We start from the raw sequence: 23761 nt of genomic DNA on the forward strand, positions 1-23761 counted from the left end.
GTTCCCCAGACCTGAATCCAATTGAGCACATCTGGGACATCATGTCTCGCTCCATCCACCAACACTACGTTGCACCACAGACTATCCAGGAGTTGGCGGATGCTTTAGTCCAGGTCTGGGAGGAGATCCCTCAGGAGACCATCTGCCACCTCATCAGGAGCATGCCCAGGCGTTGTAGCGAGGTCATACAGGCATGTGGAGGCCACACACACTACTGAGCCTCATTCTGACTTGTTTTAAGGACATTACATCAAAGTTTGATCGGCCTGTAGTGTGGTTTTCCACGTTGATTTTGAGTGTGACTCCAAATCCAGATCTCCATGGGTTGATAAATTTGATTTCCATTGATCATTTTTGTGTGATTTTGTTGTCAGCACATTCAACTATGTAAAGAAAGGAGTATTTAATGAGATTATTTCATCCATTCAGATCTAGGATGTGTTATTGTAGTGTTCCCTTTATTTTTTTGAGCAGTGTATATGGTTTCTATTTTGAAAGAATGTCCAACACTGTTTTTGTGTGCTGGCATGATAAATTTCCCCCTTTGGTGGTCTGTCTCTCTCTCTCTCTTTCTCTCTCTCTCCAGCCAGTATCATTATGTCACAGAGACGATTGAGGGAGAAAAATTGACATAATTTTCATCCCCTCCCTTTAAAGAAATCTTTTCTGTGTAAGCATGTTTGTTCAGGATCCAAGGTTGTAACGCGCCAATGTGAGCATGTTAAAGTGCCTGAATTATGGCATACCTCATATGCTGAAGTGAAACCCTGATGCCGGGACTTGAGGAAACCAGAAGGGTTTCATTTGATGCTTGGATTGTTATGGATGGCCCAAGAATAAGGCAATTTGAACAAGGATAATGATGGGCAGGTTCAGGCTCTCATTCTCACCGGCCCCAAAGAAAACACTGCGTAGTGTGGGGCAGAGAGAATACTGCTAATGAAGGTGGCATTATGTTTCTGTGATATTTAGCCAGGCATAAGGGTGGAGCTCCCAGAATTCACCTAGCCCTCTAACCACCCCTGATTATACCTAGCTAAACTTTCAAGAGGAACTCAAAGGGGAGAAACTGCCAGTGCTGTTCACACAAAAGTGCCATGTCCTCACAGGCTCTTTACCCGGACTGCAGAAAGCTTTGCACCAATTACTAAAATTATTTGGCCTTAAATTGTCCAAAAAAAAGTAGGTTTCCCTCTGGAGTGTTCTCCATCACATCACATCTCCTTCCTGTGTTATTTTTTCTTTAAATTGCTAGAGCAGCAACATTGATGTTTAAAACAGCAAATATTGCACGTACTTACAGTAACAAGCGTAGCTGTCAGCAACTCGAGTAGTTTGGAGCTAACTTAAAGCACAGTAGTATAAGATTAAATTATTTTTAATTTTGAATCATGCTGCCAGAGAGGAGTCAGCGAACTACAATAAAGGGCTGGAAATGCAAGATAATAGGTCTTCTTTAACTTCACTGTCTCCACTGCAACGAAGCGGAATCTCTCTCTGCTGGCCGATGTGTGTATAGGCTATGTAGGAGCCGACAGGGAGCAGCAGAGGCTGCAGCCTGATTATACAGTCCCGGGCCCGTTTGATACCGCGTTTCGGTGCCATTACTAAAAAACATTAGTTTTCTCATCCATTGCGTTTCAAGTTAAATCAGATTTGACCCTTGAGACATAATGTTACATTATAGGACCTGCTAATCTCGATAGCAGTATCGATAAGCTCGGACCTTATTGATTTTCGGGTTTTGAAAAAATTTTGGAACCAGGTCCTTTTAGAATCAGGTATTGATCCCCATCCCTAAAGTAAATGGACACATGTAATTTACTTTACCGGACCCTCTTGGGCCTCGGATCCACCCACCATAATAACCGTCCAAATCCTGTGGGACACTGAGTAAAAAGCACATGTTGACTATTTAATTTATGCAATAGTAAAAAAAAATTGGCAAAATAAATAAAAAACCTTGTTCAGTATTCGGGAAAGTTTTTCATTATATTCGGTTTTGGGGCTTCGACCAAGAATTTTAATTTTGGTGCATCCCTTGTCAAGTCTAGATCAAGTATGTCAGTGTAACATCAAATAACTGCATTATTTCTCCACCAAAAAGAACTTCTTTTACCTATTTTCTTATTCATTCTTTTTATTCGGCGGACAGAAACTGAGCTGCTTTTAGCGTCTCTTATCGTTAATGTGGAGGCATAAATGGAAACTGCCCCGCTCCAGACAAGCACAACTATGTGTTTCCTCTGCTTTCTACTTGGTACTGAGACGTGAGCCAGCCTGTCAGCCAGTGAGCCAAATGGACAGACAGGCAGACTTTGAAACACACAGAAGTACAGAACAACCATCTCGCCTTACAGCTGAGACCAGCACTCAAACGCAACATTCAGGTGAACATGGCTAACATCAGTGGCACACTATTAATAAAACCTTAATCGCCCCCTTCCTCTAAAGCCCCACCACCAAATCTCCACAGATTCCACCTTTATTCCACAAGGCTGTGAAGCGGATACTTTGAGAATGGCTAAACAGCAGAGAGAAAACACACACATCATGTTAATCTGACAGACTCTGCAACCCAGGTCGCTCATATGGAAACGCTCAGACCTCACCTGAGTAATTATAGAGCATCAGTTACTGGTCAGTCTGTCTGGAGGGAGAGAGAAGGACCAGGGGAAGAGGTGTCAAAGATTGAGAGAGAGAGAGACAAGAAAGAATAAGAGAGGATTCAGACCTACACAAATACTCCAACCAGACTTCTGTCTCTCCTCACCTGTCCTCATCACATTGTTGGGAAAGCCTCTCACGTCCCTCCTAATCCTGTTATGTCACAGAGATGAAACAAATATTATCTAATATCGTCTTTCAGCAGGGACTAGGAATTACAAGTTTGTCTCATTTTGCAGACTTCATCAGTGCAGCATCAGAGCTGACATGAAATGTGAGCACTTACATGTATAGCTAGCATAGCTAAGATGACGCGACAGTTCCCCTCTTTTCAATTAAAGGGAGTTACTCAAGTGTATAAATTCCGCCACACTCACTGTTCCACTGCCAAGTTCCAACTCCACAAAAAGCCACAGGAAATATAATACAATATTCAATTTCCACCTGCCTCAGGTGGGGCTCTCCTTTAAGACCAAGTTTCTGTCAGCAGGCCTTTAGCCAGGACCCGAGATCCCTCATTTTGTGGTCAGTCAGTTTTCCCTTAAATTCTGCTCCTGTTAGTTGCTAATAGGTTTGGCACTTGCATCGTTGTTAAACAGCAATATTGATGTGGGCTTGCCAGTTTGTTCTTCAGTGCTGCCGGCCTTTAATGACATGTAAAGGTGCTGCAGCTGACACTTGTTCCCAAGTGGAAAGTTTCAGCTATTCTTGACGAATTAGCTCATTTACAGACAAACTGGACTTGAGTACCAGGCTTAGTATCCTATGAATAAGCTCTATAGCCCTCCAAGTTTTATGACTCACCCCTTAATGTCCATCAACTCTACTCCCTGACAACAACCACAAACTTGTCCTTTGGGCACTTATCTTATCCTTTCCACACCTCAAAACATACCTCGCTCCCGGTCCCTATTACCAAAGAAGATCATGAAAAGGAAATTGTTCTAAACGTCTCACCCTGCTGCAATAGCTTTCAGTGAGTCATTTAAGACTCGCACACCCACACTCTGTATGTAGCAATAAAATATGCCTAATAGTCTCTGGTTCAGGACTCAGCTTGTAAACCTATATCACCTCAGAGATCCAGTTGTATTGTCTGTGGTCAGCACATCCTGTGTGCTGGTCGCCTCTGAAGTCTGTGTTTATTATTTTGGGGGGAACAGGAACCCTCGTGGGGAGTTAAGCAAATACCCACAGGCTGCTTCGGAGAAGGGTTCTTCCGTCCTTCAAAAGAGATGACATTTATGTTCATCTGGCCTGTTAAGCAAATGAGTTTGTTCTCTCAGTGTAGATTCTTGTAATATTACTGATAAACCTTGGGACTTTGGCGTGGCATTGATTGTAAATTAAGGTACTTTATGCAGACTTTGGTTACAGTTGAATCCAAAATAAATCCCCTTCCTTGCACTCTTACACTCTGCGCTTAGACTACCTTCCTAATATTTTCATTGAAGTTTAATGGTGGACTACACCTTGAAGTTGAAAGATCATGCTCAGTGTCCACAAACAAGTGCCTATGAATTGAGCCAGAAGAGCTAGACGAATAGACAATGGATGAAGCCAAAGGCAAGGTTGTGATAGGGACAGGGGAAAGGAGGAGGGAAACTCCTTAGTATAGCAGACTGGCTGCAGTATGGCCTGTTACTGAAAAACCTTAAAATTCATTGACTTGAACAGGGTCTAGAGCACTGAGGAGGGGTGCAGTGAAAAGAGACCTACAGATCCACCGGTCCCCATTCTATCAGTCAAATGTCTGTATTGGTAATCAAGGAAAATCTCTGGAGTGATCCCACAACCATTATTCCAGGTCATTTTGGTTGACCCCGATTTTGTATTCCTTAGGAAAAAATTGACTCAAAGTGAAACCAGAAGGTCTACACAATACGAAGCCAATCTTAATAGGACATGGAGCATAGGAGCAACACACAAAATATGGAAAATGAGGTTCATGGTGCCATATAATGTATTTATGGCTCCCTCATGGCCCAGGAACTGCCTGAACACATCATGGGCTCACCCGGAGCTTTTAAAGATAGTCTTAACAAATTTATACGTTGAATTGACTGCCTCAAAAGTACTCAAATCAATCGGATTCAGTAAGTCAGTGCGTTTGGCCTGGCTTTATGTTCTCAGTCATTCATTGCTGGTGATGTTATTGTATTATGCAAAGAAATACAAACTGAAATCTTGCAGTGGGGATTTTAGCTGTGTTTCAAGACAGTAATTGTTTGTATCATAAGTGTGGCTGTGTCTTGCACTGTCCTGGCATCACAGAATACATGTGTCAGTGGCCTCCCTGCCCTTTTTTTGTAGGAGCTCCTGGAGGAAATATATCCCTTATCTAAATGATATGGATGTCATGATTGTTGTGCAGCTGGCCTCCTCTCTCTCGCTCTCCCTTCCTCTCTCTCGTCCATTGTATCTACTGCTACTTCTTAATTAATTAGCTGTCACATTCTCGAGGCGTTTTCCACAACAAGGGAGGCGAGCTCAGGCACCAGCACCCTCTGTGTGAGGTCTTGGTCAAGGATTTGAATCCACTGCTCACTAATCTCTGAATACACAAAACCAATCATTGGCATATTTTCTAATTAATTGATTTATGACCCAGTTTCACCAAAATCCTGGGACCCAGGTGAAGGACAAGAGGAATTTTAATTGGCCTAGACAATTAAAGATGATGGAAAAGTTGAACTAATTTTTGTGAAAACTATAAAGTTGTACATTTTTGTAGATCAACTCCAACAGAACATTGCCTGAGACAAGTAATTCGGGCTGGTAGATCCATGATGAAAGATTGTTAAATCTGCTGCTCCTTTGTGTAAACTTGGTAACCACTAATAGCAATGTTGACTGGATGCTGTCATTTCTAATGTCTGCTCCTTGCTGAGGATTGACCAGTTGTACCCTCAGCAGACTGATGGAGAATGGTAGTGTCATAAGCAGTATTGTTCATGAACCACAGCACAATGTCCAGGACCTGAAGCCATCATGCCAGGGCTAAAGCCAACATCTTTGTAAACTGACCCACTGCTCCTTGAGTAAACATATCATTTCACAGCTATTCCAGTTGTAACCCTGCACGTCTGTCTGTAATTCCCCCTTCCAGTCTCCTTAACTTGGTCCAGTCTACCAGGCCATGGTGCCTTGACAAGGTGTTCTGGATCAGACCAAGATATCGAACCCGGTTGGATTAAAGGAGGCTTGATACTGGATCCACTTCGGTGGGTAGATATAATAAGAGCAGTGGGAGAAAGATTGTCAACCCTAAGCGGTCCAACCTGACCTGTTTTCTGGGCAGCAGACATTAACCAGAGGCCAAGAGCCTCCTTGCAGGACTCAGAAACAGAAACACTATCCAGTCCTGTGATCTCCAGACCTCTCTTTCTCCTTCCATCAGCACACCTCTCCATCTATCAAGCTTTTGCTCTCTTGCACGCTCTCTCCCTCTTTCTTTGCCAGATTTAGCTCGCTGTAGTGAGTCTGGATTAGTATTTGTAAGGCATGCCTTTTCTCTTCAGCTATACCTCCACGTTGACAATCGAGGCTCAAACTGGTCATTGTTCTTTTTGCTGTTGAATCGTGCTTTGATCATGACAAGAACATAAATAGAGATTGAATTACTGAATTTTAGAACTGAAGGTTCCTTGAAAGGTCTCTAAGGTGTCTGACCCTTAACCTTAACAGTGATCCGTAGCAGTGGTTGGAGCACTTGTCTGAAGAAAATGAAGATTGATGTCATGTTTTTATTCCAGTCCATCCTTGTTGGAACCTTTTTAATTCTTACCCGTGTTAGTGTTTTTCTTCATTTTGTTTTTTGTGTCATGTGTTGATGTGTGTATTTTAAGCCCATGGCGTATTTCTGGACACAAATACATCTTAGTCTGAGGCTTCTGTGGACATGGGACACTGCTCCTTTTGTAGCATGTTTCTTTTTTAAGCTTTCAGTGAAGATGCACATTCATTCAACTTTTCTCAGCCTCTACTTTAGGGCTACTTTCTCCCTGAGTTTTGATGATTTTGATCCTGGCTCTTAAGCTTTATTTTACATAGAAGTAGCACTACATTTCTCATCAGAGAAGAGTCAGGATCCCAGTCTTATATTCAGTTACGTGTCCAGGACTCAGTCTCTGGTATGAGCTAAACCCTCCTTGGCTGTAGCACACTGTCTCTCACTGTTCTTCTTTTATTTTTTTTTATTCCACCAGGCCACTTCTCCCGTTTGCCAGGAGCACTGCTGCCTCACCAAGGGGACAGAGAATGCGCTATGCAAAACGCGGGGTAATGACTTTAAAATACATTACTGCGTCATGGACAGACATTTGGAAAGTGTCCTGAACTGTGAATAAAAGCATTTCAATCTTGTGTTTGCTCACCAAGCAGAGAAGAAATTCCACAGTAACTAAATAATCCGAGGTGGTGGAGCAACAACTACCTAAGCAGATGTCACTAGGACTGTGGTATGCTGGCACGCTGAAGACGCTGACAACCTCTCTCATTTATTTCATCTGTTTTCTTACAAAGACGATCAGGACAGATGAAGTAACCGGAGCTGCCTTTTTACGGCCATCTACTGTAGAAGAACAGACAGAGGAGCCAGAGCACAGGGTGGAGTTGTTGGGATTTCATGAACAGCGGAGTGTAGCTGTTCAAATATGACGTGGCTCTGTGAGATTAAACAGATGAGGATGAAAATTTCCAAGAATTACCCTAGAGTGGCAGTCTTAAATTGGATGCCATAAAACATGGAACTCTCAGTCTGCTCAGACTTATGTTAGCACCACTCTAAGCTTTTTAATTATTTAATTTTTATGTCCGCCCCTAGTCTGATCACCACTCTTGTACATGTTCCCGTGCATCTTCAGGCCATTGCAAACCTACTGTATTGCTTGCTCTTTTCTCTACCGTTTTTCTGTCTTGTTCTGGCGTCCTCAAGTTGCAGTTTTTGCGCTCTACAACTGAACTGAGCAACCATCTGCCTCCGTCAGGCCTTCAGCAGATTACCTCCACGACACACCTAATGCACCATGTTTTATAGCCGAGTAATGTCGGCTTTACACAGGGATTTGAACCTCCTAAGCTGACCTTGAAACATGGCTGCTCTGTTGGCTAAGACACAGTCGTAACAGGTCATGATTTATCATGCAAGACTGTGTGGATAAGTCAAGTGGAAATGGCTGTACCTGTGTAAGGCCAACAGTTGAACCGGGGTTTTGATGGACAGAAAGGGGCACACCTATATAAAGACATTTAACACATAGTTCAGTTGCATTTTTCTGACTAGAGTCATAAATCATAAAAATGAATCTTTGGAATGCTGACATGAGTGTCTTTGTATTGCTGACGTAGTTTTCTCTGGTGGTTATGAAAGACAGATGACAACTTGCAAAGATTCAAATGAACTCATCTACACATGTTGCATCTCTCTTTACTAATCAGAACTTCCCCAACATTCCTAGCCTGCTGCCAAAATACAGAAAAAACATTCCCCAGGGAATGACATTAGAAGGGACAGATCCCATCCTGTGATTGTCACAATATCAACTCTGTCCAACTAGCATTGACAGTATCCATGGTAATGCTGCTGTCTAGTTAAAAAACATGGTTTGTGTAGTAAGGAGGGAATATTATGTCTTAAAACAGATGTTTTAATTGCACACAGCATCTGTAGCTACTCATAGTGTGACAGCAAACAAACTGCTTTTCTTGTCGCTTTCTGTCCTACGGAGTGATTCTCTGTTGCAAATTTACATTGCTGTGTGTGTGTGTGTGTGTGTGTGTGTGTGGATTTGGCTCTACTCATGCCGAGTTGGCCCAGGGGCTTCCCTGTCACTCTCTCCCCAGCCAGGGGGCCTTCTGCTCCACCATTGTGTTGGAACGCTTTCTAGGACATCCAGCTGGAGGCTCCAGGACGGGGGCCCAGTTATCAGTCAGACCCTTGGCCTAGCTCCGCTTCACCATGCTGGGCAGAGGAGAGACTCAGGAGTGGCTGTTGGGAGGATAGTCGTCCCTGTCTGTTCTCTGATGGGACCTGACAGTAGCCTGTAGGCTGTCAACAGCATTCCTGCACAGCTGCTCTTAAATCACAAATGGGATGGCTGTAGTTTTGTGTGTGTATCTGTGTGTGCGTAGGCTGGAGCACAGGCGTGCAACTGTGTGTTCAACTGCACATGTGCAAGTATGTGTATAAATGATTGCGTCTCTGCTCCACATATCAGTTTTTGAGTGATGAAGTGTTTTTGTGTGTGTAAATGAGTAAACGTTAACATACGAGTCAGGCCTACTTTCCATTTTAGTAACTCTCCAGAGATCCAGCTTTGTCTCTCAACATTGTGCAGTTGCGGTGTTGAGGCTGATAAGGATATGTTTAGCCAATTTAACCAGACTGTTGAAATGATTTGGAATCCTCACCAGGCCACTAGGGTATATCAGATGCATGGTGGAAAACTAGATTTTTTGTACAGTGGCTAAGCACTGCGCTCAATCGAGCGAGCCTAGTGTGAAAGAGGTGTGTGAGTGTGTGCTTTTGGTGGTTGAAAGTGTGATTGCTTGTCGTTTTGATCTGCTGTGAGTATGTGCGTGGTCAAATGGTGTGGATGGAGGCTGTAGATGTTTTCATACATGTGTGCTTGTAGCAGTGCACATGGGTTTTTGTGTGCACACTTTGCTCACACATGTACGTGTTTGCTCAGGGAGGTCTCGCTGTGGCCTCTGCAGCCCAACATTGACCTCCTTCCTGTCTCTCTCTGTCTCTCTCTGTCTCTCTCTGTCTCTCTCTTACTTACAGTACTAACACAATCTGTTCTTTCAGATCCATGAACGGCTGCAGCACTACGAAGAGAGCAAACCCGTCCCCATCCTGGACAGCGCTGCAGCTCTGGCCCATGAAGTAAGTTCAAATGAAAGGAAAAAACAACACTGAATATCTTAGTAACACACACACACACACACACACACACACACACACACACACACACACACACACACACACACACACACACACACACACACACACACACACACTGTCATAATGAAGAAAGTCAGAGCTTAACGTCAAGCTCATCACTTCAGCAAACTCTCCAAACTGCAACCACATTGGCAGATGCAAGATGCGAACTCGCTGAAGGCTTCATGGCTGTTTGAGCGGAGTCAGATATTCTTAGTTATAAGAAATGAAAAGGCTGCGTCCAGTCAAGCTTTGTAAACAAGGAGGACCGTTGCCCATGTGAACGTAGCCTCTGTCAGACCCACTTATTACTTAGTGTGTGTTGGAGCAACATATGGAGGCTGTCCTGCAGAAGAACTGTGGAAAGATATTGTCAGTAGTCAAGTAATAACCTATTTAATGGGAAACTATTAACAATAGGCCCACATGTATTACAACAATTCATTCATTGTGAATTGTACCCTACTTAATAATTGCACATTGCACAACAAATTTCTATATGCATATTCACATGATACATCAAATTCATTGATACTGATTGCATGTATAATATTTCTCTTATTGAATTGTGGAAGTTGGATTCATCCACAACATGATTACACACTCTTTCTGATGACAAATTGTGCTTAAATTGTAAAACAGACTTCTGAAAAATGGAATTTGGGGAAAAATAAAATTGAATCTTGAGAAAAAATCTAACTGATTTCATAGGGCCTTATTTTGATGCTGCTTGGAAGAGATGTAGAGAGAAACTCTACTAGAGAGATGAACATCATTCTTTCAAAAAATGTGTTTTGATGATGATACTAGAGCACTGTCCAACATGAAGAGATGTTTGGGTTAACCGCAGTCGGCAGTCACCCCCTCCAACAGAAGGTAGTCTGTGTAATTCTGGAAGGTATTCCGTCTCAAAGCACAAGTCTGAAACTGGTGATGACACCAGCTTTAGGACAACAAATTATATAAACGTACCACTTCTGTCCGACTTTATTTTAAAGGCATCGATGACTTTATTTCCAACATATATTCGATTCTGCAGGATCTGTTGGATTTTTTTCAAAAGTACATTACAACCTTTGCATACATTACAGGGTTAAACACAGCTTTAACAACAGTCGCCGCTGCAATAATGGCAGCTTGCCGACTTCCACCTACAACTCAGATTCACCTATAAGTGTTAAGTTGGGTTGAGGTCTGCTGATTGTGAAGGCCATATGATTCACATCGTGTTCATACTCATCAAACCATTCCGTGATGCCTGTGATCTGTATGGAGGACTGTGCATTTGTTGTTTCTTTACAACTTTGTTTGTTTTCAAAGTGGGAGGCAGGCCTCACCCGGGGGCCCCAAACTGTTCCAGGGAACGCTCGGTCAAAAAGTTAGTTAAAAGTGTAAAAATGTGTTAAAAATGTGTTAAATTTCGAAGAGATAGTTCAGAGATACAATAGTTTGGAGGATTTTTACTGTCTTTCCCACTTTCTCAGAATCAGAAACAGTAAATGCCTTAGGACAGACCTCTTAATGTATTTGCTATAGTCTGAAGTTATGTCAAGATATTAGGTTATCTTGGCTCGATTGGTGAGCATGGCATCAAATAACATAATCATGATCCCTTAGGCATCTAGGACTTGAGCAAAACTACACGTGTACACTATGGGGATGAGAGGGGCCCACAGTCTCAGACTCTGAATATTTCTTTTCCTTTAAATTGATCACCCACCTACACACACATTATGTATTTTCTGTCTTGCATCCCCTGTTATACTGTCATACCAATCAAACTTGATTTGCTTAGACTCCAACCCAGAGAGACATAGTGTAAGCAGGTATGTAATTTGTCTTGTTCTGCAGTACAACAGTTAGATATTGTGGAGAGTAAACTTGAGATTGCAAGAGCCAGATTCCTCTTTGTCACGTGTGTGTAACACACACACACACACACACACACACACACACACACACAGTCACACAAACATTCACTCGACACCCTTTCCAGTAACGTGCAGTAGCACTGGCAATGTTTGTCCTCTTTCACCTCTTTCCCTGGAGTGAACTCTGAACCGTCCCCTTCGTAGTTTGGTTTTCTAGACTTACTCCGTTACAATAACACTATACTATCCCTTTACTTCACCCACCGCCTACCCTGTCGCCCGCTCTCTGCCCAAATGTCTAGCCATACACCACAAAATTGAAAATCCAGTCCCGCAAAGACTGATCATTTTCCTAGGGCATAAACTGGATAGAAAAGCCACTCATTCAGAGGAAAGCTGAAGATGAATGGGGCACGCTATGACGGATGATAGCAGCAGACAAACTACAGATGATTGTAGAGTCATATAAACAGAAGTCAAGGGAAGAGAGAACACATTGAATATTCACATTCAGTGAGAGGAAGCAGCGTAGCTATAGCGCCTGTGGCGTGCAGTCTCTCTTCATTAGTTAACCTGTTCATGAGAAGTCATCACACAGACAATAATAGTACCAACAGGATCACTGATGATGATTTTCTTCCACTGGCCCTGCTGCTCTCGGCAAGCTGTGAAAGATATTTAGTCTGATTTATGGAGTAAACGTCCAGTGTCCTGACATTTGTTACAGTATTGTTCATCTGCAATATTTATTGAAAGCCATGTGTGCACATAAGCATGCAAGTGCCCCGCTCACATCCACATGTGCACACACCCACACCTGTGTAAACCCAAGAACCAGCTTGGCATGGTGAATGGAGAGGAGGAAAAGCCCTTTTACTGGTATGTGGTTTAAAATCCATAGCTCTGTTTATTGTAATCAAAGTGCCTCTGACTATTCCACCCCTTCTAAAGAGCCCACAGCCATACATCATCCTAATTAGTACTGAGTCAAGGGAAAGACGAGAGAAAGAGGGGCTAAAGTTTTTTCACGCAGTTGGGGTAAAGGCCGAGGAATAGAGAGTCCAGAGTGTCCTGAGACTGTCACGGAATAAAGGCAGTCTTGTGGTCTAGAGTGATTTTCCTGACCTTACAGTCCTCAAGTGTCATCCATCCTGGAAGGTTCACATGCACCAGGACAGATGACAGGAGGCCCAAACCTTGATGGCCAAGCTTGAATCTCTAAGGACAGTATTCTCAAATAGAAACTGTATGGCTCCTTTTCTTTCTGTGCGCTTGCCGTACCCTGCTGTTAGTCCTGGCAAAGGATACCGCTAACCAGATAACACCAGAACAGCAGCCAACAGAGTGTGAAGGATCACTTCTGTTTCTCTTTCCTAAGTCTTTGCTTTGCCTCCCCAGTTTGTGCCGAGAGGCCATAGACTGTTCAAGAGACCCCCAGCTATCATCCTCCATCTTCCCTTCCCCTTACAGATTTTCTTTCTCATTCTTTTTGTCAAATTACAGACTTTCAAATTTATGCTTCCTGGTAAATGCCCCGCAAAGCGTCTCCCCGGGATTATCAGGTATCGGAATAAAGCCCAGAGATGGTGTATCAAAGCATCTCACAGCACACCGCAATCCTGAGTCCCCCTTCCTTGGCTTGTCAAAAAAAAAGAAAATCTCCTAACCTGGAGGATTGCACTGTGTTTTTAAAGCGGATTGTTTTTCACTCATGTCACCGCTCCAAATGAATACTTTTGAAGTGGTAGCTGAGGACTGAACTGCAACAGGAGAGATCTACAGTTAGATGAAATTCATTTTGGGCTTGGGTTTCAGGTAATGGAAGCTTAATTTATTGCCTAACATAAAATGACACTTCAACCCCCGTCTGCCCCAGGCTGCACTGTCTAGCACACACAGCAGGTGACTGCCACTGCTCAAACAAACTAGCCCCGCCAACGCCGCCTGAAACACGATCAATACTGGGTCCAGGGAATAGGTACAGTATTACATACATATAAAGACATGTCGGTGGGTGACTGCACACACAAGTTTATGGATGTACACACGCATTTATTACAGCACACAGTTTCTCTCCAGCCCTCATTAAGACTGAAATAGAAGCACTCTTGCCTCATTGTGGAATGTAAAATACCACATTACATTAATCAAGGGGGGGGGGGGGGTCAACCTCACACGTGAACAAGCTCGATGGAAGTTCCAGTCTGTTGATCCAATCAGTATCTATCAGTCCTGTCAAAAAGCTAAACACACCATTTCAACAGTGACCTGAACGCCAGCACCTTGTTCCAGGTCAGTGTCCATCGCTTGAACTGACACTGTGTCCTGGTGGCTGATATTCATATCCTTTTCCCCTCAAAGGCACCTTTTCCTCTGGCCCATTTCCCAACATCTTTATACTCACCCAAACACCTGCTGTTACTTGGGAAGACCACTGGGTGCCATTAGAGAGCACTGGTCTGCAGTCCATACATAGAACTAGTTATGGAAAAGAGACAGACAAACATGGAAAGAGAGGGCTTCATCATAGGCCTACAGTGTCACAAGCCATTTGTAGGTCAAATATTATAAATCAATAAAACAACATAAACAATACACAACAAATAGGTGTTTTAATGAGTAGAAATGCTTCAATATAGAATTTTAGGTCCAAAAATGATGGACCAAAAAATGTCTTTTAGTTGTGTTTGACAATTATGTAATGACTGGTAACATTACTCTTGCAGTTGCAAAAATTCAGAAGAGAAAATAAACGCTTACCTTTTTTGATTGACCAATTTTCCCACTGTAATATTTTAATTTATTGTTAACAAATTAAAGAAATGTAATTTTTCGATCTGTTTATGACCTGATTATAATTTAGCCATTATAAGTAAAGGCACCAAATTACTGGATGTAATTACCAGCTGAAGCTCATTTGTCAAAACATAATAATGATTTAATTTAGGACAATATACCAGCCACTGATTTGTCATGCATCCCTGGCACTAAGGTCAACTATCCAAGATGCAGACTCTTGATACACTCATAAAAGCATGCACACATTTGACCTGGCTGATTGAAGCTTTAGACTCCAATTACAGCTGTTGTTTCTTATTGTTTGACTACATGTTATTCTTGTCCATCACATCTTAATCCTCACATTTCCTTCCAAAAGAGAGGCTTTGCTTTCCATAGGGCTCACATACAGCATGCAGCATCGATCATATACTTTTATACATACAGCGTCTGAGTTATTATTACTGTATTACATTATCACTGGTTAAATTTGTTGAGCAACGGCATCTGAAATAGTTCCACTGTTTCCAGGAATGACCCCATCAAAAATACATTCGGATTGAAGTCACTTTTCTTTTGATGCTCAGTCAATTTAACGTAATTATTTGCATGAGAAAAATTATGTATTATGTATTCATTATTTCCTTTTAGGAGTGTGAAAGCCAGTATTTAGACCATGAGACTTTTATTGAAACCTATAAAATATAATAATAGGAAACATCTTTGTGCATGACTGTGTAAAATCGAATCAAAATGCCATATGAGAATGAAGGTTAAATTGTTACTACACTTAACTGGTGTGTTATTGATCAGTAACACAATAAGTCAAACCAAAGTGCATTTCATCCATCAAATGAAACGCTGACTGGCTGAGATCAGATATTTTTTTAATAAAAGGTAGTTTTAATATACTTCAATAAAAGCACTTTAAAATAAGGTCAGCTTGATATATTGGCAGCTATATATCAAAGTAGTGAGCCTTTAGCTTGTTCAGGGTCAAGGGAGAGCTATAAACTGACATGCTGGGATCAAACTTATCAAAACACTGCAGTGCCTGCCGTGACATTTAACAAATGAAATAAACAGTCTCAAAGGAGACCAGCATCATTTTTTGCCCCCTCCCTCACTCTCTGTGAAGTTCTGAGGATGGAAAATTTGACTCTACCATGGAAGCATGAAGGTAGAGAGCTGAGCGTGTTGTCAAACATGTCCCATCTGTCCTCCACGCTGAGTTATGGGACAAGGTGCTTTAATAGGACAATATGAGGGACTGGAAATTTACAGTCCTCTGCCTGTCTTTGCCTCGCCGTAAACCTGGCAATGACATGATGGATGTCGGAGTATCAGAGCAAAAGATTTTCCCTCACTAAAGACCCTGACCCAGTCTTCCTTCTGTCTTTACCTCTCGCTCTCCTCCTCATCTGTTCTTCTATCACTTCCTCTGTTTTTCTTCTCTTCTTTCCAGTGATCTTATATGCTGTCTCTTTTGTCTCTCTTTTTTTGCTTGTCCCTGTCCACTGTCTCTGTTTTTCTCACACTTCCTCTGTCTCCCTCTAACCTTTCCTTTCAGAACTTTACAGATTGATAAAGTGAAGTAATGCAGGGTTGACTGGGGTTCAGGTAGAGTAACCTTGACCACTGTGACTATTCATTAGCATGATCTATTTCCCTTGGTTAGTCAAAGCTAATGTAAATAATGAAAAGACCCCCAGCCCACAGCACATGTTCCTATCTTAAGGTGAAGTGACATAGCGTCCTCCCTAACCCCAGTTTTACCCATAGCCCCCTGCCTTTGCCTCTACCTCACCACTGTTACCGTATTCCCGCACCACAGGGGTCGTTAGTCAAAGAAATGTAGGTTTTCCCAACCTCTGTCATCATCTGCCTTAAAGGAGTCCACTGCATTTTGGTGAGATTTCCCTGTTCAGCTATCTGTTAAGTAATGAACAGAGGCACCAATAAATCCATGTGTATCTTCACGCTACACTGCTTTATGCTAAGACCTTTAACATATACAATTTGTGCGAAAAGTGTTAATAGGCATTTAACATTTTTCTTTAAATGCTGTTAATTCATTAGTTATGATTTATTAAAGGTAATATTTCAAGTCATCAGCCACATTTCCGTCCACTGTGAGGTGATTAGTAGCTGTTACAAGTTTTTCTTTTGTTGTTCCATCATTTACATTTGTTTTGGATCCCTTTTCCAGAATGACAGACATGCAGTAACTGTCGTACCTACATATTAGACAGAAGTAGCAGGATTGGAACTACAAAATGGAGACACTTTACAGTATATAACATCTAATATTAAGTAGAGCTAGAAAGAGGGGTGAAGGGGTGATATATAAATATATATAAAAGGGGTGATATATCACCGATAGTAGCTCAATGCACATACATTGTATATGTTAGGTGTCATAAGAAATGTCAGTACAGAAATTCTAAATATGCTGTATGTTTATAGTAGCTTTAAAACTCTTGTCTTCCTTAAATGATTTGTCATCAGAGATCATTTAACCGTAAAATGTCCCACTCAGAACATGCCATCTTCGCAGTCTTTAAAACAGAAAACAAATGTAGGTATCCTTATTCAAATATTTAGGTTTATGTTGTGTTTTTATGGGAAAAACAACTACCAGCTGATGGCATTATGGGGTATGTTAAACTCTCAAATGTCATATGAGTATTGACCGTCAAAGGCCCAGTATCAGTCAGGCTATAATGTCAGGTAAATATGAAGTCTAATAAGATACAAGGATTGAGGGAACATTTAAAAGTATTTGGAGTGAGGCTGTAGATCAGCGAAGGCATTAAGCAACTTCTGTCAATTTTATGTCATTCTTTTGGTCATCATTAATTCATATTTTAAAATGTTAATCTCTTTATTTGTGTTGTGATAAATCATTCATCTGTTCTGATTTTGGACTTACGAACGTTCTCCCTCTATCACCTACACCTTATAAGCAGGGATAAAAGGGCCATGCTGGTCCAAAACAAAAACATAAGCATCGCATCATATTTTATGTCAGTTTGAAAAATGACCATCACAACTTCCTAGTGCCCAAGGTCACTGACATCTTCAGATTGCTTGTTTTGTCCGAGCAAAAGTCCAAAAGATATTTCATTTTCAATAATGGATGTATAGCACTTTGCTTGAAAAGTGACTATACTTGATTAACGGTAGTTGTCGATTTATTTTCTGAATAATCATTTCAGCTGTGCATTTCATTTTTCTTAAAATAATGCTGCTTGCTGAAGGGAGTGCACCAAACGGAACTATTTCAGCCCACATGGACTGCTCTGTGTGAATACCCTGTGTGTTTGCATGTGTTGAGGGTATTCTTTGCTGTATATATTGATGTATGCTCCAAGGCTGAACTGCACCACCTCACACAGTACATGTGGTACAAAAAACATGTGGTACAAAAAACACATAACATCATATACAGCAGTGGTCGTCAATAGGCAGCCCGCGGGCCAAAGCCGGCTCACCAGCAATAATGTCTGGCCCGTAGCCAGATTACTTTGATAGCAGCAAAAACAAAAAATTATTATAGCGGCTGGTGCTGAAACAGATCTCAGTCATGACAGCAAAAGTTACTCACATAATCACTTCCTCTTAAGTAAAATAAAAGCGCAAGAACATTTTTGCAGCAGTACTTTATGTCGTGTTTAAAGAGCTTTTACTTCTGAAGGAAATTCAAAAGAGTCTCTAGCGTGATTGACACACCTCTGAAAAGGCAGTCAGAAAACGTGAGATCGCAGATTCCCCTGAATGGTAAAAACGAGGAATTTCCTCTGCCTGGAGATACTGGGGACACGAAAATAAGCATCCATAGGTTGATGTAGACCAGTCGACGGGATGTACACACTCCTGCATGCTTAATTGTGATACGATGTAATAGGATGTCTTCACAATCAATTTGTTGAAAAAGGAAGAAAAAAGTACTAGCAGCAAGTGAGGATTGATCACATAACCCTGTGAACAGGAGTCCTGAGCACCACCAACTGAGCTCATTGCGCATACAGTAAATGTTGATGTACAGTATTACCATCTGCACATGTATCCTCACACACCACACATACAAGACAGACAAACATGTGTGTGTGTGTGTGTGTGTGTGTGTGTGTGTGTGTGTGATCACTTCTCCCCTCAAACCTCACTCATCTCCACTGGCCCTCTTTGTGTAGTCGACATTAGTTCCTGATCCCAGTTCAGTACAAGCATGTCTTTGTGTGCAATGGCCCGCCTCTCCTCTCCACACACTCACACCACGTCCAGGAGGATCATCCATAAATCAGAACGCAGACAGAGGAGCGTGGCCTGGGCTTAAGAAGCAGAGTCACTCGTCTCTGAGCTACCAGACATTCATCATGAATGTAGTCCAGCTCAGTCCCACTGCTCAATGATGCTCTCCCAGCTCCCATTGTTTCCAAGAGGAATGAATTGTTTTCTTTTGTTCCTGAGATTTTCATTGAAAAATGATCCTGCTGAACAGTAAATTTAATCAAGAGAAACGTGGTAACAAATGCGAATTATAGGCCCCATGACAAGGAGTGACCTTGCCTCCCATTAAGATGCACACAATTTGGCCCAAATATCACCTTTCCTATCCAATGAGAGTGTGCGCCTGAAAGTACTTTTTACACATACTTATGAGGGGTTACTTCACTGTTACATACTTCTGAACTGGGTGTACTTCCAAAGAGACCTTATCTGTTATTTTGGTCTTTTGTACTTTGTGTTCATATCTTTCCTGTTTAAGTCCGTTTTTGGTTCTGTGTTTCTCTGTGTAGCCTTTATTATTATTCATCTTTAAGTTACTTAGTATCTGTCTCATCTCGTATCTTAGTTCCTAGTTCGGTGTGCTAGTTCTTAGTCCTGTACTTTAGTTCATGTCTTAAGTGCTCACTCCTGGTCTGTGTACTTCTGTGTTTTTACCCATGTGTAATCTGAGTTCTGTTCTTTGCTTCAGTCTGTGTTCCTTGTTGGTGTATTCGCGATCTGTCTGCTTGTGACTTTGAGTTCCAGTTAGTGTATGGTGTTTTGCATCTGTGGGTGTCTCTCTGTTCCCCCCTGCTGTCTCTCTGCCTGCCTCGTTGGCCCTGATGCCGGTCACCTGCGTTGCTCCCGCCCTGCTCGTTAGTCCCTGTCTATAGATGTTTAGTGTTTCTGTTCATCCCCTGTCTGGTCATTGTCACGTGTATATGCTCTGTCCCTCGTTGTCATGGTTGTAGTTTGCTCTGTCTTGTCCTGTTACCTGCCTATTTTGGATTACACTCGTTCTGGATTTTCTGTTGGTTTTCTATGTTCATTTTTGGATTAGTCTCAGCCACTCTGCCAGTAATTGTTTGTTTATGGAATAAACCCCTTTCTGAACTGTACCTTCTCTGCTCTGCGTCCTGCCTTTGGCTCCACCACCCTGCTTACCCTTCTCAACCACCACAATCCTGACAAGAATCATGTTTTAAACTCAAGTCAGCAGTTGAAAACAGGCTTGAAAAAACTGTATAATTGAAAAGAGCATTGAAAACACATGACATTAATACAGTTTACTAGCAGGTTCCCTCCACTTGTTTTGACTATACTTGCTGGAAAAAGTTTGTAAACCCTTTGGAATTACCTGGATACCTTTTATGACCTTCTGCATAAATTGGTCATAAAATGTGATCTGATCTCCATGTAAGTCAACAATAGACAGTCTGCTTAAACTAATACACACTAAAACACACAATTATATGTTTTTATGTTTTTTATTGAACACACCAGTAAATGTATAACAACTATAATCCCAGTACTAACTATATATCACTTTAAATGAAAAGCTATTCCAGTGGTATTTACAGCTGAACTTCTGTTGAACCTGTCAAGTATAAATCCAAAGTAACTGAGTGAATGTTATCAGGGTATTCCTGGGAAAAAGGGAAACTTCCTTGAATAAATAATCATTAAATATAATAATCTTTGTGAGAACCACTACAGAACACAGTGGGATTTTTAATTTCCTGTCAGGCATGTTTAATAGCCTTTACTGATTTGTGTGAACAATCTGTATCTTCTCCTCTTTAGTTGTCCGAGGAGCTGGAAGGGAAATCAGAAAATGGTGAAATCAAAGAGCTTCTCCAGCTACTGGCCAAACACCATGTGAAGGTGAGTTTGGTTCTTATTCTTCATTATAGTCTTTATTCGGCTTATATTCAGCAAATGTTATCCAATCCAATCCACTTTATTTATATAGCACAATTTAAAAAACAACAAGGTTGCCAAAGTGCTTTACAGAGATGAAATAAAATATGTTCATGTTAAATAAAAACAAAACAAATAACATCAACAATGACAGCGACAACGAAGACCACAGCAGCTCTCATGGTGAGTTAAAAGCCAGGGAATAAAAATATGTTTTTAAACGAGATTTAAAGGTGTGGAGGGTGGGCGCCACTTTAATGTAAGGAGGTAGGTCATTCCACAGTTTGGGGGCAACTGCTGAAAAAGAGCGGTCACCCCTGGTCTTCAGCTTGGTCCTGGGCACGTTCAGCCGCAGCTGATCAGCAGACCTCAATGAACTTGATGGGGTGTAAGTGTGCAGGAGCTCAGAGATGTACTGAGGTCCCAACCCATTAAGTGACTTAAAAACAAACATTAAAATCTTAAAATGTATTCTAAAATGTACAGGGAGCCAGTGGAGCGAGGCCAGAATGGGGTAATGTGTTCGTGTTTCAGGGTTCCTGTTAAAAGACGAGCAGCTGCATTTTTTGGACTTGTTAAGGAACTACATGCGCATATCCACTTTGTGGAGGACCGAGGTATTATTTTAAAGAAAAAAATGTCTAAATATCAGGCCGTTCTGGCTTCTCACACACTGAATCAAACACAATCTTTGGCTGGTTCTTACTGATGTCATCATACAAACAGTGTTTGCAATTTGTACAGTGCTGGTTATCATGCTGCATACAAAATAATATGGCGATGAGACCCATGTCATGCTTTTTCTTGTCTTCTTGGCTGCGGCCACTGACCTCGTTAGCCAGACACAGACAGCAACAAAATGAATTTACACAATTTTATTTTCAAATGCATAACTCTGGCCATCCATCAGGGCCTCCAGGTGTCTCAGCCAGACAGAGCTGCCTTCACGATGGCGGGATAGAAGAAGAGCTGGACAGGCTCCTTTTTTAATCTTCATGCTTATTTGGGCTCTGCCAGAAACAACATCTCAGTATGAAGTCCTCCCTCTCCACAACACACACACACACACACACACACACACACACACACACACACACACACACACACAGACAGTACATTGCATGCGAATATTCACTACCTCTTAGTGTCAAGGGTTGTGAAAAGCCAGGAGGATCCAAAAGGATCAGTCTATATATATATATATATATATATATACACACACAGAAAAACTGCCAGGTAGAGTAGATATGCAGTTACACATAGTAAGGTGTGAGAAAATGTGGTCATTTATAATTCAGTTCATCACACTCAACCAATATCAACACACGCAATGCCACATAGACATATGATGGTGGATACACATTGAAACACACACTCAAACAGCCACTATCCTGAAGACAAATGGTTGCAATCTATCACAGCCTTGCTCTCCTACTTTGCTACGTGGGGACGTTGTGATCTCCTTTGTCTCTGTCAACCCCGAAGTGAAATGCGCCGGCAAATGATCACTGCGCTCGCCATGAAGCATGCCTGTGTCAGAAATCCTGCGTTTATTATTTTAATTACACTTACAGCGAAGGTATTTGGCGTGGCAAGGGTCAATTCATCAAAACACAGAGCTTGTGAAAGTCATCGATCAGGAAGCTCGGCAACTTTCAACTGATGAGGTGAAGAGAGGGAAAGGCAGGAGACGGGACTGTGGGCCAGCTGTGCACACACACACACAGACACACAGACCAACACAATATCCTATCCTCTCATGTATGTGGTTATAGATGGATCTAGTGGCAGGTAAAACCACGTATATATCATTTTGGTGTTTAGGTCTTTAGCTTAAGTTAATGTTATACATCTTATTAAGTATTATCATTCTAAATTAACTATGGCTCCACTATATAGCAGTGTCCCAATGCATGGATTCTGATATTTTCAGACCTGTGTGGGGTCACATTGTGAAAATAAATCTAATGATAATCAAGTATTGCCAATTGGAATTTGATGTAAACAAACAAAGAAATCTCAGATCATTGCCATTTTCTTTGAGTGCCTGAACCTTTTCCCCTCTAATTTAAGATAGCCCGTGCAATTGCCACGGCCAATTCTTCAGCCCCAGTCTCTATATCAAAGCCCTTACCCCAACCCCAGCTGACCATCCAGCTTGAATAAGTGTGTTGGTCTTGTTTATGTTCATTGTAGATTGCAGTTAGGCAATACTCATCAGGTAGGCTTTGAATGTAGTCTCAGCAACTTTACACCACCCGGAAATATTGTTTTTGCAGACTTAAGTTTAACTTCTCACATTTGCTGCAGTAATATAGTGTCCATGGCGTGTCAACAGACTTGAAACGTTCACCGTGAAGAGAAACACTGCTTTTGTTAAAATATGAGTTATTGCTAAAATTAGATATGTATTTCCCTTGCTTGCCAAATAAATTGATTGGGTCAGGGACGGTAAATCTTCTCCATTAACATGAACTGAATTAGGAATATACCCAACAACACTGTTTGCAGAGTATAGTTTGCTATTTTTGTTGCTATTAAATAAATATAATTCATTAGTGAAGTGCAAACAGTAACAAAATCCTCTCTCCAGCTTCAGCTTTGTCTACTCAGGAAGAGCCTCACCAATATTTACTTTTTGTCAGTGTTTGTCTATTTGCTTTCTCTATTCACTCTGAATTCGCTCTGTTCTCCCACTCCGCTCCAGTGCAGAACGAGGTCAGCCAAACAATTCCACGCCAAACAATGGAAAATATTCGGCTACTGCTTCCTTGACTGCCGGCCGACAGCACTGTCGGAAGCACACAAGCAACTGAGGCCAAGGGAGGCGACCTACAGTGCAGTGACATTTTATCTCTTAACTAGAATTAACAAAGATTTATTTCAAACATTTCATGGCTGCCACAAAAAAAATAAAAACTTCAGAGAAAGCTATTTCTTTGGGTGTCAGTTTGTGAGGGAAAGCGTCATACCTGGTGTTATCAAGTTGAGAGATTGACATCTGCATATGTTCACACACTTGCACACAATTTCTCTACCTGCTTCATGACCTCTACTCTTGGTTTTGAGTGTCTGGGCCTCAACACTCCTGCTGGCTTGAGCGGGAACATTCGGTCAACAATAGATTAGTTCCAGCATCTTGGTTTGGAGGGACGGCACTGACTGTAACATACCGAGGCATGGAGGCTCTTGGCAGTTTCCTGACATTTTGTCTCAAACTGTAGGCAGCATGTGGGCTTCGAGAATAAAGTATTAAAACTTTGCTCTCTTTTTGTCTCCATCTGTCCTCTAGGGCATTTGATACCATACC

General features: G+C 41.7%; 1 protein-coding gene across 3 annotated transcripts in view; it reads left to right on the plus strand.

Annotated features, from left to right (window-relative positions):
* The window catches only part of mpp7a (MAGUK p55 scaffold protein 7a), a 151082-nt gene that overhangs the window by 62000 nt on the left and 65321 nt on the right, over positions 1 to 23761 (plus strand). For 2 of the 3 annotated variants that reach the window (XM_046062724.1, XM_046062732.1), the window contains 2 exons: positions 9479 to 9556; positions 20335 to 20415. In XM_046062724.1, the coding sequence (XP_045918680.1) occupies positions 9479 to 9556; positions 20335 to 20415 (159 nt within the window). Of the gene's footprint in view, positions 1 to 9478; positions 9557 to 19475; positions 19609 to 20334; positions 20416 to 23761 lie in introns of those variants that run through there. The other variant, XM_046062740.1, reaches the window with a different exon arrangement.

Source organism: Micropterus dolomieu, linkage group LG01 (assembly GCF_021292245.1).
Source record: "Micropterus dolomieu isolate WLL.071019.BEF.003 ecotype Adirondacks linkage group LG01, ASM2129224v1, whole genome shotgun sequence".
NCBI lineage: Eukaryota > Metazoa > Chordata > Actinopteri > Centrarchiformes > Centrarchidae > Micropterus > Micropterus dolomieu.